Source organism: Acinonyx jubatus, chromosome B2 (genome assembly GCF_027475565.1).
Source record: "Acinonyx jubatus isolate Ajub_Pintada_27869175 chromosome B2, VMU_Ajub_asm_v1.0, whole genome shotgun sequence".
NCBI lineage: Eukaryota > Metazoa > Chordata > Mammalia > Carnivora > Felidae > Acinonyx > Acinonyx jubatus.
In genome coordinates, this window is record NC_069385.1 from 134,757,707 (window position 1) to 134,785,519 (window position 27,813).

General features: G+C 43.9%; 1 protein-coding gene across 14 annotated transcripts in view; it reads right to left on the minus strand.

The window, feature by feature from the left end:
* Window positions 1-13,061, minus strand: part of MCUR1 (mitochondrial calcium uniporter regulator 1) — a 30,219-nt gene extending 17,158 nt beyond the window's left edge. For 6 of the 14 annotated variants that reach the window (XM_053223178.1, XM_053223179.1, XM_027040327.2 and 3 more), the window contains exons 1-4: window positions 12,479-13,056; window positions 4,427-4,564; window positions 860-963; window positions 17-118 (exon numbers count right to left, since the gene is read on the minus strand). In XM_053223178.1, coding sequence (XP_053079153.1) covers window positions 17-118; window positions 860-963; window positions 4,427-4,564; window positions 12,479-12,911 — 777 coding nt within the window. In that variant the 5' untranslated portion in view covers window positions 12,912-13,056. Of the gene's footprint in view, window positions 1-16; window positions 119-859; window positions 964-4,426; window positions 4,565-12,478 lie in introns of all 14 variants that reach the window. The other 8 variants (XM_027040325.2, XM_053223176.1, XM_027040328.2 and 5 more) reach the window with 4 other exon arrangements.
* Window positions 13,062-27,813: the final 14,752 nt, after the last annotated feature.

A 27,813-nucleotide genomic window follows, 5' to 3' on the forward strand; every position in this document is an offset into this window, starting at 1 on the left:
GGCTCTTCAGTGTTACCTCATTTTCTGCTCTGAGGGCTGAAAATTCACTCTTCTCCAAAATAACCATATCTTTTTTCACATTAGCAATCTGAGACATGATTTGCTGAACAGTGATCTCCTAGGAAGAGAGAAACAAAACATATCAATAACCTGGGCGGGCCTAGGACGTCCGCCTCCTACCTGGTATCATCTTTGCCAGAAACCAGAAGAACGCGGACGTGAGAAAAGCAGCGCAGCGAGGCCATGCTCTATTAATGAGGAAAGGAAAACGGTAAAGACCAAGTCCAGTATCATCATCAAGCGTGCCACGGTTAGAAGGGTGGCAGTCTGAGGGCCAGGGGCTCACGAACACGCCGCCACAGTGCTGGCCAGATCGCCATTTGTTGCGTATGGTTGGTGGACTGCAACAGTCTGTTTTCAAGCCTAGTGAGTTTTCCAGCACGATTCTACAATAGTGGACAAAAGAGCTTCAAATAAATATCTTTTATGCCACTGGAATCATTCGCCTCTCAACTACTGGTTAAAAGTACCATATGCTTTTCAGAGGTGCCTGGGTGGCTCAGTGGGTTGGGTGACTGACTTCGGCTCGGGTCACGATCTCACGGTTCGTGAGTTCGAGCCCCATTTCGGGCTCTGTGCTGACCCCTCGGAGCCTGGAGCCTGCTTCCGATTCCGTGTCTCCCTCTCTCTGCCCTTCCCCTGCTCGTGCTCTGACTCTCTCTCTCAAAATAATAAACATTAAAAAAAGAAATTAAAAAAAAAGTACCATATGCTTTTCAATAGAATATTATCCAAAAATATATATCACAAATAACATCCCAGCTTCAGACTTTAAATTTGCTACAGTGCCCCAACTAACCTGCTGCATCTTGGTGACCATATCCTTGTAGACGATCTCCATATTGGCATCGGTGATCTTGACCAACGCAGAGACAGTGATTTCTGCCTGCTGGGTGGTAAACCCTAAGCGAACACACACAGACAGTCACACTCTGGAGACTCCGTGTGTCAGAAAACAAAACAAAACAAAACCAAACCCAGAAAAAAACCCTTCACAGAAAGGGAGACAATGCAAAGAAAGGGAGAAAGTGAATTCAGAAAGCCCAGTGTGGCAGGAGGTGAGGAGACCAGAGCCTGGGCTGTGATGTATCTGTCACTCTGGACAAGCAGGACACATCGGAGTCTATTTCCCCAAGTAAGATAAAGGGTTGGGCTGGTGTCCTCTAACATCCCACCCAGCTGTCAAAAATCATGTTTCCAGAGAATGTCTCATGACAAAGAGGAAGCCTGAAGTGTGGGGTCAAGGGAAGGAAAGCAAGACTCAAAATTACAGATGCAGTTTACTGCTTTTGTAATTTAACAAAGACCCTAGGTAATTTTTCTTTTTCTCTGTGTCGTCTACATTTTCTAGAATGACATGTTTTCCTGAATTTTAAAATGTACATGTTAGTAAAGAATAATTTACCTAAGTAAGAAAGTTCAACTGTTTTATAACCTGCATAAATCCGTCAAATCACTGACCATATAAAGATAACTAGTAATTCAGCTGTTAATTTATTTGATGTTAAAAAGACAAAATCATTCTTTTATGTTTCCTCTACAAGTCTCTTGGGTTACTTGTGGAGAGGGGGCCAGGTGCTACTCAGTAAATGATACTGAATTAAATTATATAAACATCCAACTCAGCAGTGTTACTGTTTCCAATAACTGTAGACGGTAATTTACATTTCACATTGGAAATCCTAATAAAAATGCTTAAAACCAAGTCCCTGGAAAGTAATTTTTTTTCTATTAAACACTTCCAGCCATAAGAACTACGGAAGAATCTACTGATTATTGTAATTAAAGGCACTCTGAATAAAGTTATAACGGATACAATTTGGATCAGACGAAGCATGGGAGTAAAATTTTTAAAAACCAAAGGCAAAGACTTGAAAGAAACAAAAAAGGACCTCCAAAGACCTACTCCCTTCACTTTACTCAAAATCCTCAAATTTTCAACACGTGGGTCATGCACATTTAGAAAAATCATCTAAAAGGTTACCCACCAAAATGTTAATGCTGTTTAGCTCTGGGGTATTGGGATTCAAGACAGTTTTTTTGTTGTTTCTTTTCTGCCTTCCCCATTTTTTGAAAATGAAAATGCGTCTCACAAGTTTTGAAACTTTATGACAGGTTCCCAGTTAAATATAATTAGTTTGGCAGCGATGAGTAAAAGAGAAAGAGAAACCGGAGAACTTATGCTGATGACCAACTGCACAACCTTATAATTTATAGCCAGCTGTGGGAGGAGAAAGGGATAAGAAAAAGCAGAAGTTAGGCCTAAAAACCTGCCAGGTTACCAGGTACAAATCAATGTTTTGTGAGAAGGACAGACCAATACGCCATCAGAGTCAGGGAAGCTGCAAGACGGACGGAACTTCTCTCAAGCAGGAGACACAGCCGCGGAGAAGAGGACAGAGGGTGGGGTGTTCCTGGACGGGTCCCTCTGGGCCTCACCCTACGGCATCGAGGACCCATATCGCTCCTCTAAGAGGCCTCGTGGCCTACATACACTGCAGTGGGTACCTCCCAACACCGGTCTTGAGAGATGCAAACACTCAGGGGTCAAGGTTTGAAAACAAGAAAAGCAGGAAGTACATCCATCGGAATAAGACACTTTGAACATGAACAATTTTTATTTATCAAAACTAACTAAATCGACTTGTATGCGGGGGGAGGGGAAGTAAACCGCACCTGTTAGCGGGACGTAGCTCTGAGGCCATCTCGAGGCCACTGCAGCTACCCTGCCACTTAGCAAAATTTGTGACACTTCCTCACCAACCCCACGCACCTGTGTGGAGCGAAACCTCCCCATTATCTTGAACGTGTCTTTTTAAGTTGGGTTACTTTCAATGCAAGAACACGAGGTCCATCCAAAAAAGGAAAAAGTAGGAAGCCTTCTGCTTATCAAGACAATTCTTATGCCCCTCTTCTCACTTATGCTCTTCTTTTCCAAATTCTGAGCTGAAAGACACTTTGGTGAAAGAAGGGCCTAATGTTTCAACTCTGAGAAGCAAAGTGGTGAAAATTATGATACAGTGCTTGACCGTTTCTCCAAAGTGCGTTCAAGTACACAGTATTTCCTTTAATTCTCAAAAGGATCTTCGGAATTCTTATTGTGCTGACGCTACCGATGAGATGAAGAGATGGAAACTGGGAAGAATGACAGAGCTGCCTGGCTGTGCAGCGGGGCCCCGGGCAGAGCTTGAACCCAGAACTTCTAACTCCCCTGCCCAAGCACAGCAGAACTCACACCATCGCATGTCCTGGGCAAGTGAAGCACAGGGTAGCCCGGAGAAACAGCCACACAGTGTAGTAAAGGGTCACAGTACAGAGAATGAGAATTGGTGTGTCCGTCTAGATGAGACAAAAAGAGAATGTGGGGCGCCTGCGTGGCTCAGTTAGTTAAGTGTCAGACTGCAGCCCAGGTCACGATCTCATGGTTTGTGAGTTCGAACCCCACATCGGGCTCACAGCTGTCAGCACAGGGCCTGGAGCCCGCTTCAGATCCTCTGTCCCCACTCTCTCTCTGACCCTCCTCCACTTACACTCTCTCTCTCTCTCTCTCTCAAAAATAAACATTTAAAAAATAATAACAAAAAATAAAAGAGAATGTTACCTATGTACTGAAGGCACTTTCAGTAAATGTCATATATGTTAGAGCTACCTTTCATGTTAATGAACAGCAAGAAGGGAAAATATTAGACTACTTAAAAACACCACAAGTTAGAATTATTAGCAATTGCTGCTCAGGAAAATTTTAATTTCATAAAAGTCTTCAAAGCACACATCATGCACAGTAATAAAGCTACCCCTTCTATGCTACAGACAGCTGTCACAGGAACCATTCCTGACTTTTGCTAACTTGTGTCTAAATTTTTATCTAGAACGCTGTACTTCTAGAATGATGTTATAAAAAATACACTTCTTGGGGCACCTGGGTGGCTCGGTCAGTTAAGCGTCCGACTTCAGCTCAGGTCACGATCTCGCAGTTTGTGAGTTCGAGCCCCACGTCAGGCTCTGTGCTGACAGCTCAGAGCCTGGAGCCTGCTTCGGATTCTGGGTCTCCCTTTCTCTCTGTCCCTCCCCTGCTCACACTGTCTCTCTCTCTCTCTCTCAAAAATAAATAAACATTAAAATAATTTTTTTAAAATACACTTCTCTCAGACAGAGAGAAAACGGGTGGGAAAAGTCTCAACTGTACCAATGAAGCGAAAATGTCCTTAAGCAAAAAATAAGAACTTAAAAAACACAGAGTAACCAAAAGATTACCTGTAGACTTACAAGTCAAAGAGTAATATGAGAAATTAGATAAGATCATGAGAAGTCATATTTTACAGTGTTTTTTTTTTCTGTGGCATTGAGCTTGGCACAAAAGGATTACCATTTTCTTCGAGTAAACACACTAAGGCATGGGTGTCGAAGTAGAGCTTCCTGTTCCCACAAGAGGTGAACTCCCTCCTTTTGTGCTCCACATCTCTCCTGTGTTCCAGCTGCAGGCTTCCAGCAGACAGGCTTAATTCTAGAAAGGACAGGACAATAAAGCTCAAAACAGGACCTGGTGGTAAAGGAAAGCCATGAAAGAACATGGCATACCTCAAAAGCCTACCCGGTTTTTTTTACGTTTATTTTTTAAAAGTAATCTTTACACCTAAAGTGGGGCTCAAACCCACAACCCCAAGATCAAGAGTCGTGCACTCTTCTGAATGAGCCAGCCAGGCACCCCTCTTTTTTTTAAACAGCTTTATTGAGATGTAATTCACATACTATGCAATTCACCCATTTCAAGTGTTCAATGCGATTTTTACTGTAATTACAGAGTTCTGCAACCTTCTCCACAGTTAACTCTAGAACATTTCCATCATCCGAAAAAGAAACCCTATACCCTTTAGCTATCATGCCCCAATCTCCCTACTCCCTGACCCCCACACAACCCCTTATCTACTTTCTGTCTCTACGCATTTGCCTACTCTGGGCATTTCATAGGAAGAGATCATAAGGGATGTGGTATTTGTGACTGGTTTCCTTCACTGAGGTGAGGTTTTCAAGGTTCACCCACCTTGTAATTACATGCACTTTTTATACCTTTTTATTGCTGAATCACATTGTGTTTCACGAATATACCAATTTTTTTCTTATCTCTCATCAGTTGAAGGACGTTTGAGTTGTTTCTACTTCCTGGCTATTAGGAATGATGCTGCTGGGAACATTAGTGTATGAGATTTTGTGTGAACCAGTTTTCAGTTCTCATGGGTATATATCCAGGATTCAAACTGTTGCATCATATAGTGACTGTGTTTAACCTTATGAGGTTATGACAGGCTATTTTCCAAAGTGGCTATGCCATTTTTCATTCCCAACAGCAGTGTCTGACGGATACAATTTCTCTACATCCTCAATATGTGAAATTTTTTTTTTATTATTATTACAATCATCCTAGGGGGTAAAAAGTGGTATCCCATTACAATTTTATTATTATTTTCTTTAGATGTCTCTTCAACTATGGTATTTACTTATTTGTTCTCTATGATTAAGAGTCTGTTTCTTGGCTTATCCCTCTCACCTTTTTTCCCGTTTGTTTCTTAAATTCCAAATATGAGTGAAATCATAGGACTTATTTCGCTTAGCATTGTACTCTCTAGCTCTATCCATGTCTTTGCAAATGGCAAGGTTTTATCCTTTATATGACTAAATAATATTCCAATGTATATCTATACCACATCTTCTCTATCCATTCATCAGCCGATGGACCCTTGGGCTGCTTCCGTAATTCGGCTGTTGTAACTAATGCTGCAATAAACATAGGGATAGTCCATTGTAGTTTTCATTTGCACTTCCCTGATGCCTGATGTTGAGCATCTTTTCATGTGCTTAGTGGCCATTTGTATATCTTCCTTGGAGAAACATCTATGTCCATTTAAAAAAAAATTGGGTTATCTTTTTATTATTGAGTTGGTTGTTAAGAGTTCTTTATACATTTTAGAAAAAGTTCCTTATCATTTATATGATTTGGAAATATTCTCTCCCATTCTGTGGGCTGGCTTTCACTTTATCGACGGTGACTTTTGAAGCACAATAGGTTTTTATTTTAATGAAATCCAATTTATTTATTTTTTGTTCCTTGTGTTTTTGGTGTCATATCTTAGAAACCACTGGCTAATTCCAGGACACAAAAATTTACACCTATATTTTTTTCCTAAAGTTTTATAATTTCAGCTCTCATATTTAGGTCTTTGATCCATTTAACTTTTACGTGGTGTGAGATGAGGGTTCAACTTCTTTTGAGTGTGGATGTCCAGTTGTTTCAGCATTATCTTGGAATTTGTCAAAAATCAATTGGCTGAAAATACAACAGCTTATCTCTGGGTTCTCCATTATATATCACTGATTTATATTTGTCCTTATACCAATGCCACATTTTCTTGACTACTTGTAGCTCTGTAGTATAAGTTTTTATATCAGGGAAGAGTCGTCTAGTTTTGTTCTTTTTCCAGATTGCTTTGGCTGTTCTGAGTCCCTTGTATTTCCATATGAATTTTAGGATCAGTTTACCAATTTCTGCAAAGACACGTGAAACTTTGAGAGAGATTGTTTTAAATCTGTATATTAATTGGGGGAGTACAAATTCAATCCATGAACATAGGATGTCTTTCCATTTCTTTTTTTTTTTTTTTTTTGGTTTTACTGTTTATTTATTTTTGAGACAGAGACAGAGTGCGAGTGGGAGAGGGGCAGAGAGAGGGAGACATAGAATCTGAAGCAGGCTCTAGGCTTTGAGTTGTCAGCATAGAGCCCAAAGCAGGGCTCGGACCCACGCACTGTGAGATCACGACCTAAGCCAAAGTCAGATGCTTAACCAACTGAGCCACCCAGGCACCCCTATGTCTTTAATTTTTTAATAATGTTATGTAGGTTTCACAAAAGAGCTGACACTTGAACACAGGTTTTAACCACATGGGTCTGATTATACACAGATTTTTTATAGTACAGTACTGTAAATGTATTTCCCCATCTTTATGATTTCCTTAATAACATTTTCTTTTCTCTAGCTTACACTATTATATGGAATAGAACACATGTCATAGACAAAATATTATATTATACACAACTGTCTATTAGGTAAAGCTTCTGGCCAAGCTATTACCAGTTAAAGTTTCAGGAAGTCAGAAGTTAAACACAGATTTTCAACCATGTGGAATATAAGTTTTGTGGGTTTTTATGTTAAATTTATCCCTAAGTATTTTATTCTTTTTGATGCTACTATAAAGGGTATTGTTTTTTAGATTTTTTTCAGATTGTTCATTCTAGTGTAGAGTAGTGCAACTGATTTTTTTTTTACACATTTTTCATTTTGATCTTGTATCCTGCAATCTTGCTGAACTGGTTAATTAGCTCTAATGGTTTTTTTAGCAAATTCCTTAGAGTTTTCTATGTATAAGATTTTATGTCATCTATGAAGAGTGATAGTTTTACTTCTTATCTGGATGCCTTTTGTCTTGACCGGGTCAGAATTTCTAGTACAATGTTGGATGGATGGTGATTTGCTCCTGATCTTTGGTGGGAAAGTATTCGTCTTTCACTATTAAGTATGATGTTAGCTGTGGGTTTTTCACAGATGCCTTTCACCTTTTTATCTGAAGGGGTGCTGAATGTTGTCAAATTCTTTGTCTTTTGAGATGATCATGTGGTTTCTCTTCTTTATTTTTTTAATACGGTGCAGTACGTGAACTGATTTTCAGATCTTAAATGAACCTGCTGTTCCTGGGACAGAATCCCCTTTTGTCATGATGTATACTCCTTTCTTACATAGTGCTGGATTTGATTTGTTGCGTATTTTGCTGAGGATTTTTGTGTCTTTATCCAGAAGAGGTATTGGTCTATAGTTTTCATTCTTTGTGATGTCTCTGTAAAAGCCTATCTTTAGAGACAGGTGTCCTAACAATTTGTATATTATCTTTTCTACGAATTTCTGTGCATTTAGCCACAGATCCAACCCATTTTGTAAACTTGTTTTGAGGTTCCCTGGCTTTTGTATTTCATGAACCATAAAAATAGTTTTAAAAAATATGTAACAATTGCAATGCCAATGAGTAATTCTGTCAAAAAGGACATTTAAACATAATAGCTCCTTACTATTACAATCATACTATAAAAGACACTTTGACAGCAAAAGAAAAAAAAAAAAAGAGATGAACAATATAAAAAAAAACCTTTCAGGGGCGCCTGGGTGACTCCATTGGTTGAGTGTCCGACTTCGGCTCAGGTCATGATCTCACGGTTGGAGTTCGAGCCCCGTGTTGGGCTCTGTGCTGATAGTTTGGAGCCTGGAGCCTGCTTCGGATTCTGTGTCTCCCTCTCTTTCTACCCCTCCCCTGCTCATGCTCTGTCTCTCTCTGTCTCTTAAAAATAAATAAATGTTAAAAAAGTTAAAAAAAAAAACCTTTTCATTTAAATGTAATAAACATAGCTGTATGAAAATATTGCCTCATATTTGTCCTTGCTTTTCTACGATGCCAGGTTTGGAGAAGGGTGGTAGAAGAAAGAACAGTCACTACTCAGAGTTCAAAGGTTTTCTCAGTAAGATCCCTAAGTGACTAGAAAGATAGTTCAGCTAATCAGCTCCTATAGTCAGTCCTTCACCTCCAAACATTTCAAAGGAAACTGCATGTAAGCAAAAGTGTGGCGTGGACAGGACCCTACAGATCTGATGCTTGTCTGTAAGCTACAGCAGTGGTTCCCACCTTGGAAAGAGGCTCAGTCGGGATCAGGTACAAGAAATCCAATAATCATTTTGTACCAAGCGCGGTTTGCAGACTGATGAAATACAAAATGCAACAGCTATCATATGTATGTGTGAGTTTACGGGTTAAACAAACAAAAAAAGGCCCTTACTTTCAGAGAACTGTTAGGCTACAGTATTAGGTCCTTGGCAAGGGGCAACCGGATGGTGCAGTTGGTTAAGTGTCCGACTTCGGCCCAGGTCATGATCTCATGGTTCATGAGTGTGAGCCCCATGAGCATTGGGCTCTTTGCTGTAAGCACAGGGCCTGCTGTATTCCCCTCTCTCTCTGCCCCTCCCCCACTCGTATTTTTTTCTCTCTCTCAAAATAAATAAACTTAAAAAAAAAAAAAAGGCGTTGGCAAAGCATACAAATACAGAGCCTGTCCTAATTTAGCCCACACTTGCCCTTTCAGCTTTCTTTCCAGCCACTTAAGCTATTCCGTTTCCTGCACCTACATAACCTTGGTACTCCAACCTTAAGTCTGCTCTGCCCCCCTTTTTCAACTGGTAAATTTTACAAAACCTTTTTACGCTTTTTCATTTAATTTTACAATCTGCTAAGCACATACTAAGTTCCGGGCAGAGCATTACACTACTCTGTATGGTTCTGTCTGCTAGTTCCACCCAGGGCAGGGGGCAGCCTTGATTGCTCCTTATCTGCGTTCTCAGCCCAGTTCAGACAGCTCGATCACAGCACTCCCTGTATTATTCCCACATCTGTATCATCCATTAGTCCAAACATCCCAAGAGCAGCCAGTCTTAGTCACGTTCGCATTGTTAGCATCTAGCAGAAGGCCTGGCATGCTGCAGGCCAGAAATAATTTTTTTCTTTTAATGTTTATTTATTTGAGACAGAGAGTGTGAGCAGGGGAGGGGCAGAGAGAGAGGGAGAGAAAGAATCCCAAGCAGGCTCTGCACTGTCAGCACAGAGCCCGACGTGGGGCTCGATCTCCTGAACCATGAGATCATAACCTGAATGGAAATTAAGAGTTGGATGCTTTAACCGACTGAGCCACCCAGGTACCGCCAGAAATTTTTTAAGGGAACTCTATGATCTGGATTATGAGACTGTCTAGAAAGAAAATTTGAAATCAACTCCTTTCACCTCTTCACCAATGATCTTTTTTACATTAAGTTGTTCAGTTAAATCTGGTCTTTTTTCATCCTTTCTGTCCAGTCCTGAGATAAAAGTGGCCTCCGTGAGAAAAGACCCCGAATGTCTGCCTGACACAGAACAGACCTAGCTCAAGAAACAGTGGGGGTGGACAAATGAATGACCGAATCTCTTACGGGGCTCTCTAGAGGTTACCCCACCCATCTTTCAACTGTGCTGAACTGTCCCATGGGTCGCAAGTTGGAAACACTGGAGTCTAGAGGGGGCTTGTGAAGAGTGATGGAGTTTTCTAGTATCGAATTTCTTGTTTAACCAACAAAAATAATCACTTGTGTGATTTAAAACCTCTCTCTCTCTCTCTCTCTCTCTCTCTCACACACACACACACACAATAAACTATCACAACTACTTTCGAAGCAAGAGCTAATTCCAAACTTCGATACCGCAGATTTTTTTTTCTCGTCCAAAAACAACTTATTTCGGTCGCAAAATATGTACTGCCATCTGAAAAGTGGAGAAAAGGACTGGCCACTTGTCACTTGGCAGGCCAACCTCTGCTGACAGAAGCTGCATGTCCTGCCTTCTGTCAAAGGGCAGAGCCTGAGGACGACCAATATTCTGGCATGTGGAATACCTCTGACTCATTTTTTCTCCTTTATGGTGGCAACACAGTGAGGCCCAAGAACTGGGAACTCCTACCAATAACCAGGAAGCAAGTAAAGGGAGCTATGCTAAAGTGTCATGTGGAATTCTTTGGAGGGACCATCAGGCTATCAAAAGGATATTAAAAATACATACAAAAGCAGCCCAAAGTTGGCCTTGAACAGAGGAGGAAGCCAGGCACAAACTTCTTATTCGTAACATCCTTAAGTCTCCAGTAGCTCTGGTACTGAACACAGCATGAGGCTGGAGGCAAAAAGGACCAAAACTTATGCTGCTAGTTAATGGGCACACACACTCCTTAAGTGTGTGTTGTCTGTTTCCCTATAGTTAGGCATCCGTTCTCACTGTGAAGAATGAGATCCTTTGAGACTAACCCAATAGGACCTCCTTCTTGACACACTCTCAGAAAACTGATGAGAAAAGGCTCTTCCCCTTTGCCCCAGCATCTTGAATTATGAAATGAAAATAAATCACAAGTTACCAGCCTGTCAAAAAAAAAAAAAAAAAAAGAAAAGCAAGCAAGCAAGCAAGCAAGCAGCAAAAGCACTGAAATAAAGACCAAAGCCATCTCTAACTCAGAATTACTGCAGGACACTGACAGAGTTCACGACTTTCTCCACCCTTTATACATAAAGCTTCCTCCCTTCACTTTCTTCCTCTCCCAATCAGTTTCTCCCCCAGCCACAGGCATTCTCAAATTTTAGATGCGGTCAACATTCACAGGGCATTTCTACTGAGAAAAACGTAATAAATAAATAAATAAACAAACAAACAAACACCCATCAGTGTAGTTACTGATGGCTACCGACTCATACGTATAGCCCACCCAAAGTGATATTTTTGCCCTTTGCTAATTAATAAAGATGACCACAAATGATGGATCTAATAATCAACCATTTGCTGCCTAGTAAACTGAGCTTGTTTTTAGACTTCCCTAATCTTTATGCAGGGCAGTGACTGCCCTCACCTTCCAGAATTTAATCAAATGCCACTTTCTGAATGAAACCTATTCTGATAACCCCATTTAAATCCATAGCTGGAGGCCCCCCTCACTTCTAACCCTTACCACCTCTGTTTTTTTTTCCCCTACAGTATTTACGTACGTATATGTAAATTATATGTGTATGTGTAAATTAAAGCTATCAAGCCGTATCATCTCCTCTGCTAGAGTGAAGATCCGAGATTTTGTCAATTGATACATCCCAAGGACCCAGAAAAGTGCTAAACACAGAACAGGCAACTAGTGGTTAAGGAGTTAATAAATCCGTTAGAGTAGGGGGGGTACGGGGGGGGGGGGCGCCTGGGTGGCTCAGGTCAGATCTCACCGTTTGTGAGTTCCTTGGGAGTCGGGCTCTGTGCTGACAGCTCAGAGCCTGGAGCCTGCGTCCGATTCTCTGTCTCCCTCGCTCCCTGCCCCTCCCCCGCCCACTGTCTCTCTTAAAAATAAGTAAATCTAAAAAAAAAAAAAAATCCATGAGAGTCGGAAATAAAATGGTAATAATTTCGCAGACCCCCGCAGCCGCCCGCACCCCAGGCGCGACAGGACGCACGAGTCAGCAGCGCCCACGCGGCGGCTCCCCGCATCCCGGAGCACCGGCTCCCCGCCCAGCGCGCGATCCTCCCCGCAGCCCGAGCCAACAGCGCGCCACACACCTGGTGCCCGGGACTCCGCGTCATTCGGCTCTTCCCGGCTGGCCAAGGCCAGGCGACCGCGGGTCACCAGGGCAGGGCACCGCACAGACCTTCGTCCCCACGCCCCAGAGGAGCCCGGCGACCTCGGCAGACCCGACCTGTGGGTGGCCGAGCCTCCCCCCTGCCCCAGCTCGGGAGGTTAAAGCCAGAGCTGCCCCCGCATCCCGCGGCCGCGCGGCCCTCACCTCTCCTGGAGGAAGCGACGGGGGCCACCCGGCCGCGGCACAGGTGGAGGAGGCCCGCGGCCGAGGCGACGCCCGGGGCGAGGCCCCGCAGGCACCTCCCAGCGCCGCCGCGACCGGCCGGGGGCACGGAGGGCCCCGGGCGCGAGCGCTCCCGCTCCGCGAGGGGCCGGCGCGGGGAGGCGGCTGCGGCCAGGCGCGGGGAGGGCACGAGCAGGAGGAGGAGCAGCGGGGAGGCACGTGACGCTCCGCCGCGGGCCGCCGGGGCGCGGGGCCGCAGCGCCCCCAAAGCCCCCGGCAGCGCGGACAGGCAGTGGCGCGCCGGGACGCCGCGGCCGCCCGGGCTTCCGCAGCGGCCGGAAGGCAGGAAGAGCAGAAGCCGCCGGCGGCCCGTAGGGCGCTTCGGCCTCCCGCCCGCGACGAAGCCACACTCCATCGCCACGGCGGTCACCGGCCCGGGCGCGCGCTCATGTCGCCCCTCGCGCGGCGCCGGCCCGTGTCAGACGCCAGGAGCGAGCGTGGGCGGAGGCCTCGGCCCGCCCTTTCCTGCCGGGCTGCGGGGATGCCGGGCTGCCGGGCTCCGGACGCGCGCCGAGGCGGGGCGGGGCCAGGGGGGCGGGGCCGGGGGCGGGGCACGGTCCCAGGCACCGCGAGAGTGACTTGCCCCGGACCAGCTCAGTAGGGTGGAGGCGGCGGGCGCTACGGGATCTGGGTTGCCTGCCGGGCTGCCACGATTTGCATATTCAGTGTTCTGGTGTCCTTACAAAGAAATTAATGACCCTGGCGCCCTTCAGAATCCCTTGAAAAGTCCCCGCACCACCAGGCTGCCCTGGTCATTTTTTCTGGCCGAAGTCCCCCAGCGTGTGGTGTGCACGTTAAGGAATTAACAGGGCCGAGGGAGCGGCGCTTACTTAGTCAATACATTTTAAAGGATAAACTTCAGAGCTTTTGTTTTCGGATTAGTACACAATCTGGGGAATTTAAAACGTGGGGTTTGTATGTTAACGGAGAGCTACTGGCGTAGGATATCTGACACTAGTGGTGTTCAGTTCAGTGAACTTTTTGAATGCCTAGCGCACCTGTCTCGGTTACAGGTCGGTCTGTTGTGTGAACTCGGTGTTTCCTGAGTGAAGGAATGAAACGCACAAAGCTCAAGGCTTGGAGAGAGAAAGAAAAATGAGTTGTCCTTGTCCTCCAGGAGTTTTCTTACACACGTCCACATACATGATGGAAGGAAAACATGTTTTATGAGCCTTAAGAGCTACAAAGTGCTGGTAAGAGAGAAGAGAGTGCATATGGCGTTGAAAGAGGTGGAAGGAAGGTTTAAGTAGCTATCAAAATACAAATAACTAAAAATGTTAAGGTGCAAGTTGACACTTCCATAAGAAGTTAGTAGGAGTTACACATTTGTAGAACTGGTAGGGAAAGCAGTTTAGCAAAGTGTATCAACAGCCTTTATGTTCATAAATTGACAGCATGTGGTGGTTTGTTTCCAGTTTTTGGCTATTATGAATACGGCTGTTATAAACATTCTTATATACATCTTTGTGTGGATATGTGCATTTATCCCTTGTTAAAGGAGAAAAGTTATTCAATGACACTTGTTAATGCACAGTAAGGAAAACTTTATTCAAGGGTGGGGGGCTATCTTGATAGGTCTAGGGAGCACTACTGTGGAATTTTGCCGTGGGGGAGAGCGATTGGGGTCAACTTCAAACACAGCAGGGACAGACGGGAATTCATAGCCACAGAGCAGGGTGGGGATAGGAAACATCAGAAGATGGATTCTGGCTAAACCAACCTAACAGGATTCTTGCCGACAGCCCATCAGGGTGATCAGGTATGGAGGATGGAAGGTCCTGGTTGAATTGATTTATCGGGAGTTTTGCTGAAATTGGATCATACAGAGAGGAACAGGGAAGTCTGAAAGTCAGGCCTAGTTGGAAAGCAGTTCTGTGGAACCTGAGTAGGGTTTGGTTAATGACAAAATCTTCGTCATCCTCTTGGGAAAGAACCTAGGAGTCAAACTGATGATTCATATGTTCAGTGTAATTTAACTGTACAGAAAATGCCAAAATGTTTTCCAGAGTAATCAGACCCCTTTACACTCTCACCAGCAATAGATGAGTTTCAGTTGTTCCATATCCTTGCCAACTTTTCATATTTTCAGTCCTTAATGGAATGCTATCTTATTGTGATTTTAATGTGCATTTTCCTGATGAATAATGATATCCAGAGTACCTTTAAAAAAATTATTTGCGGGGCGCCTGGGTGGCTCAGTCGGTTAAGCGTCCGACTTCAGCTCAGGTCAAGATCTCGCGGTCCATGAGTCCATGAGTTCGAGCCCCGCGTCGGGCTCTGGGCTGATGGCTCAGAGCCTGGAGCCTGCCTCCGATTCTGTGTCTCCCTCTCTCTCTGCCCCTCCCCCGTTCATGCTCTGTCTCTCTCTGTCTCAAAAATAAATAAACGTTAAAAAAAAAATTAAAAAAAATTATTTGAGTGAGAGAGAGAGAGAGAGAGAAAATGCAAGTGGGGGGGGGGGGAGAGGGAGAGGGAGGGAGAGAATTCCAAGCAGGCTCCACACTCAGTGCTGAGCCTGACACAGGGCTCGATCTCATGACTATGACATCATGACCTGAGCCGGAAAGCAAGAGTCTGACGCTTAACCCACTGAACCACCCAGGCGCCCCTGAGAGTACCTTTCCATGTTGTTTTAAAAACCGTTATTGTCAGTATTAAATGCAGTGGCATATGTAAAGTGCCTAGCACAGTGCCTGGTATAGGGTTGAAGCCTAGCAAATGTCAGTACCAATTACGGGTTGGATACGATTTTTCCTTAGATAAAGCAGGGACACATGTTACTTGCTTTCCAAAGCACCTTCTTGTGTTTGGTGTCAGCACCTCAGCTTTCCATGGGGTGACGCTGGTCCCTGCTCAGTCCATGTGGTTTGGGTAGGCCAACCTCTCTCCAGGCCATAGGCGTGGGCATGTCACCAGTTAAGAGTCAATGAGCTTTGATACTAGAATTTCTCCAAGAGTTATTGGGAAGGAGAAGGTCTTATTTTCTGTCTATATCTAGGTGTAGGATGTTTTAAACCTTGAGCTCTTGGGGTTACCACGTGGCCTGTGACCGAAGCCTTTATGGAGAAAACAGCCCGGCAAGATGAAGAGAAATGTCTTGTTCTAGCTTAACCTGAAACTGAAATTTTTATTTCTAAAAACCGACAAACTGCTTTTGTTTAAACCAGCTACGGCGGGGTTTGTGTCTCCTATCCCGACTAATAATAGGAGCCTCATGAATGACAGGTCAAAGAGAAAACAAAGATGCTGAGCATGTTAAGTGTGACCTTTACCGTAATGACCTCATTTACCAGTAAACATTGACCAGGGGAGATCAGCGGCTGCTACTCAGATTAGCTCTTCTCCCTCATGGAAGAATAACAAAGAATAACAAAGGAGAGGATTCTGGTTCCAGGGGGGATGTAGTTAGCACACCCCACCCTATCTCTTCAACTCAGTGCAGCTATAAAATCTGGACACAAAGCACAGAGCAGGTATTTGAGGACTCTGAAAAATAAATAGTAGCAAACGGGTCAGTGAAGGCAAAAATTCAAAGTGCCACCAAGCCGATGCTGAGTTCACGGATATTTTTTTCCCCCTTTGGCATCCTTCCAGCCTATCCTGTCAACCCAGAATTCTATATCCAGCAAAAATTCCATCAGGAATGAAGTTGAAATAAACCTCTTCTTAGATGAAAGAGAACGAAGACAATTTTTTTCTTTCTTTTCTTTTCTTTCTTTTTTTTTTTAGCCAGCAGATTTGTTCAAAAAGAATTGCTAAAGGAAGTTCATTAGGTAGAAGGGAAATGATGCCAAAAGGAAGCTTGTAACATCAGGAATGAAAGAAGGGCAATAGAAATAGTAAATATTTAGGTAAATGTAATCGACTATTCTTCTCCTCTATTCTTTAGCATATGTTTAATGGTTGAAAGCAAAAATTATGAGTGTCTGGTGGGGTTTTCAGTGTTTATGGTTAATGGTTATGGGTATGGATATCCATTAAATATTGTATATGTACATTATTATACACATATGATGTAATGTATATAATATATGTAATGTATGATGTATTTATATGATGGTAAGGTTTCTACATTGCAGTTCAAGTGCTAGATATTAATTCTAAATAGATTCTAAACAGACTTAGAAAAGTTAATATGTATATTATAATGCCTAGTGCAACCCATAAATATATTATCCAAAGAGATAGAGTTAAAATACACGATAGATAAAATGCCATAATAAAAAGTGTTCAAATAACTCAAAAAGAGACAGGAAAGGGGAAAGAGAAGATTTAAAAAAAAAAAAACAAAGGGAACAAACTAAACACAAATAATACAATGGTAGACCTAAGTCTAAACATATCAATAATCACATTAAATGTAAGTGATCTAAACCAGGGGTCAACAAAGTTTTTTTCTCTTCAGTTAAAAAAATTTTTTTTAAATGTTTATTTATTTTTGAGACAGAGACAGGGTGTGAGTGGGGGAGGAGCAGAGAGAGAGGGAGACACAGAATCCGAAGCAGGCTCCAGGCTCTGAGCCATCAGCCCAGAGTCCAACGCGGGGCTCGAACTCACGGGCCTCGAGATCGTGACCTGAGCTGAAGTCGGACGCTTAACCGACTGAGCCACCCGCAGGCCCCCCAGATAGTAAATATTTTTTACTTTATGGGCCACATACAATCTCTATCACATGTTCTTCTTCTTCAAAAACAGGTGCTGGGCTGGACATGGCCCAGGGACCATTGTTTGCCAGCCTGTGGCCTAAGCACACCTATTAAAAGACAGACATTTTTGGATGGATTAAAAAGTAAAAGAAAAAGATGATGTCCTAACTATTTTTTTAAATGTTTATTTATTTTGAGAGAGAGAGAGAGAGAGAGAAGCAGAGAGAGAGAATCTCAAGCAGACTTTGTGCTGTTAGTGCAGAGTCCAACACAGGGCTTGTTGACACAAGCTGTGAGGTTACCACCTGAGCTGAGATCAAGAGTCGGACGCTTAACTGAATGAGCCACCCTGGTGCCCCGAAACAATGACCTAACTTTACATAGTTAACAAGAAACTCATTTCAGTTAGAAGGGTGTGAGTAGGTTGCAGGGGTGGGGAAAGGGGAAGATGCTTCTCCTTAGTGCTTCCCTAAGAGGCAAAAACCCCAGTGAAAGAAGCTCTAATGTGTGCTGAGATAGGGACTTGACAGAAATAGAGGGGTTCTCCTTGCTATTTCCTTCCTCTTCCCTTCTAGGGAAGCCAGATTTCTGGCCATTTTGGAGTGGAAGCATATAGCCCTGAAAACGAAAGCAGAGGGTGACTCTGAGTATCGTCAGTTACCCCCATCAAACCTGAGCCCTTTATGCCACGCAGAGGCCTTTGGACACTCATTCTGTGCCCATTTGTTCTTATTTTACATAGAATATTAACTACATTAGCCCTTCTCACAATATTATCAGGTAGGAAACAGTAAGTTAAGAGGGAGGAGCAATAAGAAACTAATGTGTAAGGTAGAGTAAGAAAGGTATATGACAGGGGTCCTGGGTGGCTGAGAGGGTAGACCATATGACTCTCCATCTTGAGGTTGTAGGTTGGAGGCTCACACTGGGTGTAGAGATTACTAATCAAATAAGACCTTAGGGGCCCCTGGGTGGCTCAGTCGGTTGAGCGTCCCACTTTGGCTCAGATCTTAATTTGGCAGTTCGTGAGTTCGAGCCCCACGTCAGGTTCTGTGCTGAAGGCCCACAGCCCGGAGCCTGCTTCGGGTTCTGTGTCCACCCTCTCTGCCTCTCCCCGGCTAGCACTCTGTCTCACTCTGTCTCTCAAAAATAAATAAATGTTAAAAAAATTTTTTTTGATAAAATAAAATAAAACCTTAAAAAAAAAGAAAGGTACGTGACAGCACAATTGCCATTGAACAATATGATGATAACTTAGAGGACTGAAGGAAAGGTTGAGACATAACCAGTTTCTCTTTTCTTTTCCCTATATTTTTGATAATTTTCCTATCCCTTGGCTGAGTTTCTATTTTTAAAAAAAAATTTTTTTTAATGTTTGTTTTTGAGAGAGAGAGAGACAGAGAGTGGAGGGGTGGGGGCAGAGAGAGAAGGAGACACAGAATCTGAAGGAAGTTCTAGGCTCTGAGCTGTCAGCACAGATCCCAACTCGGGGCTTGAACCCACAGACCGCAAGATCATGACCTGAGCCAAAGTCAGGCACTCAACTGACTGAGTCACCCAGGTGCCTGGCTGAGTTTCTATTTCAGGGATAACTATCCATATTTTGAATCACTTTTGTTTTCCATATCTATTTTGTTCTTTTGAATAACTGTTACTGTTTTTACTCCTCCTGCATTTACTTGTATGACCTCAAGCCTTCTTCTTGGGAATCATTTAAGTCTTTGCTATACCCATTCTCTTCCTTACTTTTATAAGTAGTCTGCCTCTGACATGTGTAGAGACCAGAGCAAGAGAACAAATGAAGACCCATTACCCCTATATCCAGATATTTAGAAGTTATAAATCAAGCTAAGACCCTGTTAAATAAAACATGTTCCAACCTCCTTTTTTGTGAGGGCTAGTAGAATAAATGCCACCCCAAAATATGCCACTTTGGCATAAGGACTGTTTCGAACTGAAGGCAATTGAGAGGAAGTCGATACGAGAAAAGTTCTCTGCTTTTCCCCTATTTGCCTACACATAGGACATAGGTCTGTAAAGGTGTCCCCTCCCCTTTCTCTACCAGAAAGAAGTTAATCCCCAGAGGGAACTCTAGATCAGTAACAGCCAAGAAGTTGAATCAGAGGAACCTACATAATAAACCTTTTCTACCCTTATTAATCATTACTGCCCCTTAGATTTGCCTTCTCACAAGTTGCTACCCCTAGAAGCTCAAAGCGCTTTTTGCTTGTCTTACCACTTCTCCCCAAAATAATTGTTCTTTGCTAAGATGCTGTACAAGCCCAAGTTCTACCACTCCTATGTGTTCCTCATCTCTGACCACTCCTGTGTGTGCCCTCTGTACTTGTGAATGAACTTGTCTGTTTTCGCTTGTAGATCTTTTCTTTTAGCAGTTGAACTGATGGACTCCAACCAAAGAACTTAAGATGGGGGCACCTGGGTGGCTCAGTTGACCAAGTGTCCGACTTCACCTCAGGTCATGACCTCGTGGTTTGTGAGTTTGAGCCCCGCTGTGGGATTCTGTGCTGACAGCTCGGAATCTGGAACCTGCTTTGGATTCTGTGTCCCCTCATCTTTCTCTTTGTCCCTCCCCCACTTGTGTGCTGTCTCTCTCTCAAAAATAAATGAACATTAAATTAAATTAAATTAAATTAAATTAAATTAAATTAAATTAAATGTATTAATTTAGGGGTGCCTGGGTGGCTCAGTCGGTTAAGCATACCACTTTGATTCAGGTCGTGATCTCATGGTTTGAGTTCAAGCCCCACATCAGACTCTGTGCTGATGGTGTGGAGCCTGCTTGGGTTTTTCTCTCCCCATTCTCTCTTCCCCTCATCCGTGTGTGTGTGTGTGTGTGTGTGTGTGTGTGCGCACTCACACACACTGTCTCTCTCTCAAAATAAATAAATAGACTTAAAAAAAGAAGATGGGTGAAGGGAAAATAGTTTTTCCTCCCTTACACTTGACAAATATACTTTCTTACCAACAAAATATAAAACACGTGTATAAGCAATTGTTTTTCTGTTCGTTAAGCCACTCCATCGATGGCATTTTGTTAAGGCATCTTGAGAAGCCCCATACACTAGCTATATTGGCTTATTAGGGTATAGGTTCCGTATCTAAAACAGAAACCCACATGGGGCGCCCGAGTGGCTCGGTCACTTAGGCGTCCGACTTCAGCTCAGGTCATGAACTCGCGGTTCTTGAGTTTGAGCCCCGCATCGGGCTCTGTGCTGACAGCTTGGAGCCTGGAGCCTGCTTTGCATTCTGTGTCTCCTTCTCTCTCTGCCCACCCCCCCTCCAAAATAAATAAATGTAAAACAGAAACCCACAAACGGGATTGAATAGTATAGGGTTCTGTGTCTCTGTGGTGTTGAACTGGTTGACTCCTCCTAGAGCGTTGCTCTCATCTGCCAAGATAAACGACCAACATTCTGGCATTCTAAGTAGGCAGAAAAAGAAGGAGAGAGTGTGCCTCTTCCATTTAGGGATGTGATCTGGAAGTTGGACACATTACTTCTGCTTACATCCCATTGGCCAAACCATCGTTAAAGCGCCAACCTTAGCTGAAAGAGAGTCTGGGAAATACAGTCTTTATTTGGAGTGGCCTTAACCTCACTACAACCTGGGGGTTATAGTACTATCAGAAAGAAAGGGAGAATGAATGCTGGAAGGAAACTCACAGTTCTTCTACAAGTGGAAGAGAGATTTCTTTACATTGCCAGAGGAAGAAAATACACACACACACACACACACACACACACACACACACACACACACGCACATTTGACTCCTTAGTGAATAATACTACAATCTACTTCTTTTCATTCTGATAATTGACAAAAACCAAGCTTGGAAATCTCGCTGCTGCCTCCAAGTGCTTATCAATGTCATTTCAATGCCTCTGCGTATTGATTCACTTCCAGGTTCCGCCAGTTGTAACCGGGAGCTTACCTAGATCCTGACTGCCCTGGTGTCACCACCTATGGGGTTTGAGTTCTGGAAAGAATGAGACCCAGCAATACACTGTATAAATGTTAAGGTGAGTGTGGCAAGCACAAAATCCATATTAGTGAAGAGGTCAGAAGCCATCAGGAATGACCGTATTTTGTGAGCATGGCTTTCCCAGTGCCCAGTTTTCTCATCAGAGATGCCCTAGGCTGATGGTCATACAATCCTGCCTAACCAGGGCCAAGTCCTTTAAATCATAGGGATTTACCAATTCTTCTATAGCCCCAACTGCCATCTGGAAACTCAGGCAAAATAACATTCAAGGATGGCAAACCCCATTTGGACCTAATAGTTAGGTCCCAGGTGTAATTTCTCATAATGCCATCGGCCCCATTTTGCTACGTTGTTTCAAAGATGATATATTAGGAAAACAATCAATCATCACACAACCACCAATACATCTCATCTAGCTCGTGATTACCTGTCTGAGACATGTGCACTAAATCAACTCCATGGCAAGGCCCAGGAGAGACCCAGCAGGCTTACCGGAGCACCTCCAACTCCACTCCCAATTACCTTTTCTGCTTAATTCATTAGCTCCTCTAAACTGGGCTGGACTCAGAACAAGGAGTCCCTTGCTCCCTGTTTCTACTCCATTTTGTCCTTTTTCATTGCTGCCTTTTCCAGGTAAGAATAGGGAATCTGTCAGGGATAAAGGTGACTGCATAGTGGGATAGATGGGACTCCAGGGCAACGACCTCTTAGATCCCATGGGCTGTGGCATCCGGGTCTTTTAGGGAGCTTGGCTGACCCTGGACACGACCCACTGTGTCTCAGGGTATGCAGAAAAGAGTTAATAGAGCAAGCTTAAACCATAGTCCCTGGAAAGTCCTGCTTACTAGGTTGGTACTTGGGTGGTGTCTGGGAACTTAGATCTCAGGAGGGATCTCACTGCTAAGTGACAAGACTAGCTCACTGTGCCTAAGCTGTTTGTATAAACAATATGGCTTATGCTGAACACCTCCTTTCTTTCTGGGTGTCTGGAATTTTGGCACATGTCAAGCAGAGTCTGTCTACATGATCAGTCCCTAAAAAGACCTGGGCGAGGTTCCTGGGTGGCTCAGTTGGTTGAGTAACTCACTCTTGATCTCGGCTCAGATCATGATCTCACAGTTTGTGGGATCGAGCCCCACATCAGGCTGTGCGCTTAATGGCTTGGAGTCTGTTTGGGATTCTCTCTCAGTCCCTGCCTCGCTCACGCACTCTCTCCCCCAAATAAATAAATACACATTAAAAAAAAAAAAAAAAGACCCTGGGCACAGAGTCTCTAATGAGCTTCCCCAGTAGACAAGACTTCACATCTGTGGTCACAGCCTGTCGCTAGGGGAATGAAGCATATCCTGTGTCATTCCAAAGGGATTCCTTGGAAGCCTGTGCCTGGTTTCCTCTGTACTTCACCCCGTGTGCCTTTTTCCTCTGCTGATTGCACTTGGTATTCATTTTGATGTAATAAATCAGCCATGAATACAACCATGTGATGAGTTCTATGAGTCTTCCTAGTGACCATGGTCTTGGGGATCTCCTCTATGCAGAGTGATGACAATTTATCAACAATTTTGTTACCTCCACCATATATGTAACAATTTAACATCCATCCTTGCATTAGAGGGCAAGGTCCATGAGGTCAGGGGCCACGTTGTGTTCGTCATTCTATCTTTGGTGCTTGGGTATCATTCCTACCACATAAATGATGATTCATTACTTTTTCTGGAAATTAGGATAAACAGGGTGGGAGGAAGAGGTCCTTAGCAGGTGAATTGTGGAAAAGTGGACGCTATGGATCTGAGTCCAAATTTGATTTCATTTTAGATCATACGGATAAATGCCACATCTTATACTGTATTCCAGGTATAGACCTAGCCCCTATCTCCATGCTATGGAATGTGATTCCAGGTATTTTCACTTATCTATATTTCTGCCTGATGTTGGGTTGAATAGTGTCTCCCCAAAATTCATGTTTTCCCAGAACCTTGGAATGTGACCTTATTTGGAAATAGGGTCGTTGCAGGTATAATTGGTTAAGAGGGGATCATACTGGATTAGGGTGGGTCCTTATCCAATCACTGGGGTCTTCATAAAACACAATGCACAGAGACACAGAGAGACACAGAGAAGGTGATGTTAATAAAGACACATCGAGGGAGGGAAGTCAGAGATTGAAGCGACATATCTGTAAGTCAAGGAACACTTAGGATTGTGGGCAACCACTAGAAGTTAGGAGAGATGCATGCAACAGATCTTACTCAAGGCTTCTGGGGGCTACCAACATTGCCAACACCTTGATTTTGAACTTCTAGCCTCTGGACCTGTGAGAGAATTAATTTCTGTGGCTTCAGCGGTACTTGTTATAACAGCCCTAGAAAACTAATACACCCTTTACATTTTATGCAGTGAAGATGCTTACATTCTTTTTTTTCTTTTTCACTTCTAGGGAATTGGCAAGATTCCTTAATCACAGCAGTACAACTTTTATATTTTGTCTTTATAACTTCACATAATTATACATAAATGTACATATTTAAATCTGTAAACATAGGCCTTTATTCCAGCATACAAGTCTTATTTCTAAATGAACATGTCTGGATGGCTTTCTTCAGCCAGCTTTGGAGCTAAAAAAAATTTCCAAAACCAATAATCTTGCATGAATCTATCTGAATAGCTATTTTGAACTTAAATATTCCTTATTTGAATATTTCTCCTTTGGAAGAAATGGCACGACACAAATTCGATAAACATATTTTCACAAAAGCATAGTTTAAATATTTTCTCTTCTGAGACATCAGTGAAGCCATGTATAGAGGATAGAAGAAGAATCCCACAAATATAACAGTAAGTAGATCAAAATGGATTTCAATCTGTCAAAAATACTTAGGGGCACTTGATCAGTGGCAGGGGGGAGAGGAAAATAAAAGCATATTTATTTTTATCTATTAACGAAGAAAAGCTTACTTAACGTACTTGGGTAATCAACAATATTTCCTGGATGCTTACTCTGCACTTAAGATAATTATCATTATTATCATTATCATGGGATAATTGCTGATATGGGGTTTTTTTTCTACTCAGCTTGTGTCACCCAGCTCGGGCTACAGGACATTCCGAATTCAGTCCCTTAAGGAAGACTTGTTACAGTCGCAATATAAAGAAAAATAAAAGTAGATCTTAGCTTTTGAGTTTCAAAATAGACTTCTGTTTTAAAATGGAGGTTTTATTATTATTCAAGTACGGTGAGTTCATCCTGATAAGGAGATGCCTGCCATTGAAAAGATAATTTGTTCTATTCACAGATTCCAAGAGGGTAGGGTATGCCATTCAGGGGAAGCAGGGAATGAGGGGAAGATGTAGGCCAGAGCCTTTATGGTGGTTTCTATGGGGGAGGAACAGGAAGGCAGGGTAGGCAGGCTTAGGGTTGGCTCCCTGGAATCATTTCAGTGGGCTTTGGGGGTAGGGTTGTCCTGAGTTGTCTGCACCTGCCCTGGGGCTATTACCACAGGGGAATACTGGTCCTGAGGGAGTGAGTCTGATAAAGAAGGTAGTGGGATGTGTGAGCTCTGGATTGCTGCTTTGCACTTGAAAGGCACTCTCCCAGGCAAGTCATTTACTGTCTCTAGGTTTTGGCTAATCCTGGGAGGGGCAGTCCCTCTGGGTTAGCAAGGCCCCAAGGTTAAAACGGCATGATTAACATATAATTTTTTTTAATGTTTGTTTATTTTTGAGAGAGAGAAACAGACAGAGTGGGAAGGGGGAGGGACAGAGAGAGAAGGAGACAAAGGATCTGAAGCAGGCTCTAGGCTTTGAGCTGTCTGCACAGAGCCCGACGTGGGGCTCAAACTCACCAACTGTGAGATCGTGACCTGAGCCGAAGAGGGACACTTGATTAACCGAGCCACCCAGGCGCCCCTATTTCACTGTTTTCTAAAAGAAAATAATTCTTTTTTAAAAACCCGCACATAACACTCTTACCATACGTGATAAAAATAGCATGAATTCTTTGCTGCCATCAATTATCCAGTTAGCATTTATATGTCCTCAGTTACCTGACCACATTTTTCAAAGTTGGTTGGCTCACGTTAGGATACAGTTAAGGCTCAAACGTCGCCCTTGATTGCTCTATCACTTAAGTCTGTTAATTCTAAATTGTCTTCCTTCGGGGTGTTACAGTCGCGATATAAAGACAAGGGCCAAGTTTCAGCTTTATGAGTTTCACAGTAGCCTTTAAGTATTGCCTCAGAGTTAGTCGTTGAAAGTGTCTTGGGCTTTTGAATGCCTGTCGTTTAAGCATTCAGAGCATAGTATTCACCCTAAAAACAGCAGACGTGGAGGAATGTTGGCTGTGCCATATTGTTTTTCCCTCCCCAGAGGAACTGAAGATGTCTGGAAGCTGGAAGAAGGGCCAAAGGTGGATGAGCGGGCTCCGAGCCTGTTCCTGGTCCGCTCTGCCGTGCCGGCGGGTGGAGGCTGTGTGGAAATACAGCTGAATGTGTTTAGGGATCAGCGGTACGGAAAAGACCAACCTCATGAGGAAATCAGAGGTGATTTATTCAGAGCTTGCTGTAGCGAAAGAGTCGGCCTTGCTGACTTGCATTTTGAAAGACACTCAAAGGCAGGCAGGGACATGAGAAAGCTTGAGAGTAAGAAAAAGGATCCGCTTCAGGTGTGTCCTCATCAGAAGCTGTTGGCCCCGGGAGGCGGGAGGCAGGGTAACTACAAGGGGGGGCTTCCTGTGTGACTGGAAAGGGATACCTATTTGGTTATCTCTGATTGGTCCTGAGTTGGAAGCAGGGACAAACCTTCGCGAAGCCGTCAGTTATCAGACGAGTCCTGGCCATTTGGGGCTAACTGTTAGGTTTCCCGGATTGTTGCCCCAGGTTGCGTGCGGTCCGACTTCCGGAAGGTCTGCTTCCGGGGCTGGTCACTGTAGATAAGGGGTCGGTTTCCTGGTCAGGTGCTACAGGTTGTGGGTCAGAGTCTGACTTTTCTAAATGGTCTGGTCATTGTCTGGTTGTCTATTCAGTCTCTAAAGGGCAGGAAGGACACCTGTGTGCCCTCCGCACGCCGGCCTTGCCGGTTCTCCTGACAATGAGCTGTGACAGGGACGGAGTGGATGCGGCACAGGGCCAGGGAAGACTTTCTGAGTGAGAGGCATGGGGAAATGTCCCAAGTCCCCCTCAGAGAGCCAAGAAAGAGCTGAGAAGGGCCTGCAGGGAGGCCACGTCCTCTGAGTGTAAGAGTAACCTGTGTGGTTCAAGGATCAGAGACCAGACAGAAACACGGGACTCCTCCGAGCTCAGGATTTGGTCTCTAGTTGTCTTAAAGAAAATATATTCTTCTTTGACATTACAAAGATTGCATCATTTCCATCTCATGGTAGCCCTGTGTATTGACTACGTGTTTTTTGGTTTTTTATGTTTTCGTGTTCTTGATGCTCTGGCATGTGGGGCCTTCAACCTGGGCCTCCCAGGGCTAGCTAATTCCTACAGGTAGCAAATAAGTCCCCTGCGAGCTTGCCTTGGATATAAAAACCAACCGGTGCCACAACACTCTAACCATCTCCTTTATCAAATTCTCAAACACTAAGCCAATTTTTCCCTGCCCTAAATCACTCCAGGGCTAGATATGGGTCAACTAAGGACCACTCCTAAAGCCCAGAGCCCGCTGAAATTATTCAAACTATCCAGTCCCACCATGTGGGAAGGGAAGGGGGAAAAAGAAAAGTTACGAAGAGGGAGGGAGGCAAACCACAAGAAACTCTTGGATACTGAGAATAAACTGAGGGCGGATGGGGGGTGGGGGAGAGGGGAAAGCGGGTGATGGGCATGGAGGAGGGTACCTGTTGGGATGAGCACTGGGTGTTGTATGGAAACCAACTTGACAATAAATCATATTAAAAAATAAATTAAAAATATTGTATTGGTTTTACTTGGAAAAAACCAAAAACTACCCAGCCCCAAACTTACTCAGCATATGTACCCTGCCTTGCCCACTCCTTCCTGTGAAAACCCCAACAGAGGCCCTAAGCTATGCTCTCCCTTCTCACCCCTCTTCTGTCCCCTGACTGTCCCTGGTGCTTCTCCATGTGTCCCTGCGTGACATACCTCCTGTTCCTAGGGCTCTGTGAGTATAAACTTCTTTCTTCATTACAATAATCTCTGTGTCTGCATGTCTTACCGTATCTGATGAAAACAAATGAGACTATTTGTCAACACACCCCCCTCAAAGGGTTTCACTATCCCCGTTGAAAGATGAGTACGCCTGCGTGACTGAGTCAGTTGAGCGTCAGACTCTTGATTCGGGCTCAGTCGTGATCCCGGGGTCCTGAGATGGGGCTTTGTGCTGGGCGTAGAGCCTGCTTGGGATTTTCTCTCTCTCTCCCTCTCTCTCTGCACCTCCCCTGCTTTCTCTCTCCGTCTCTCTCAAGAAAATAAAAAATAAAAAAAACAAAGATGAGCAAACCGAGACTTGGAGCCGTTTAGTGTCTGCTAAGCTGGTGAGGTGTGGAACTGGAATCCAAATCCAGACCCTTCTCTCAATTTATGCGTGTTACACAGAGGACAGCCTCCATCAAGGTTCCCACGGAGATAGGCCCTCTCTCTCTCTCTC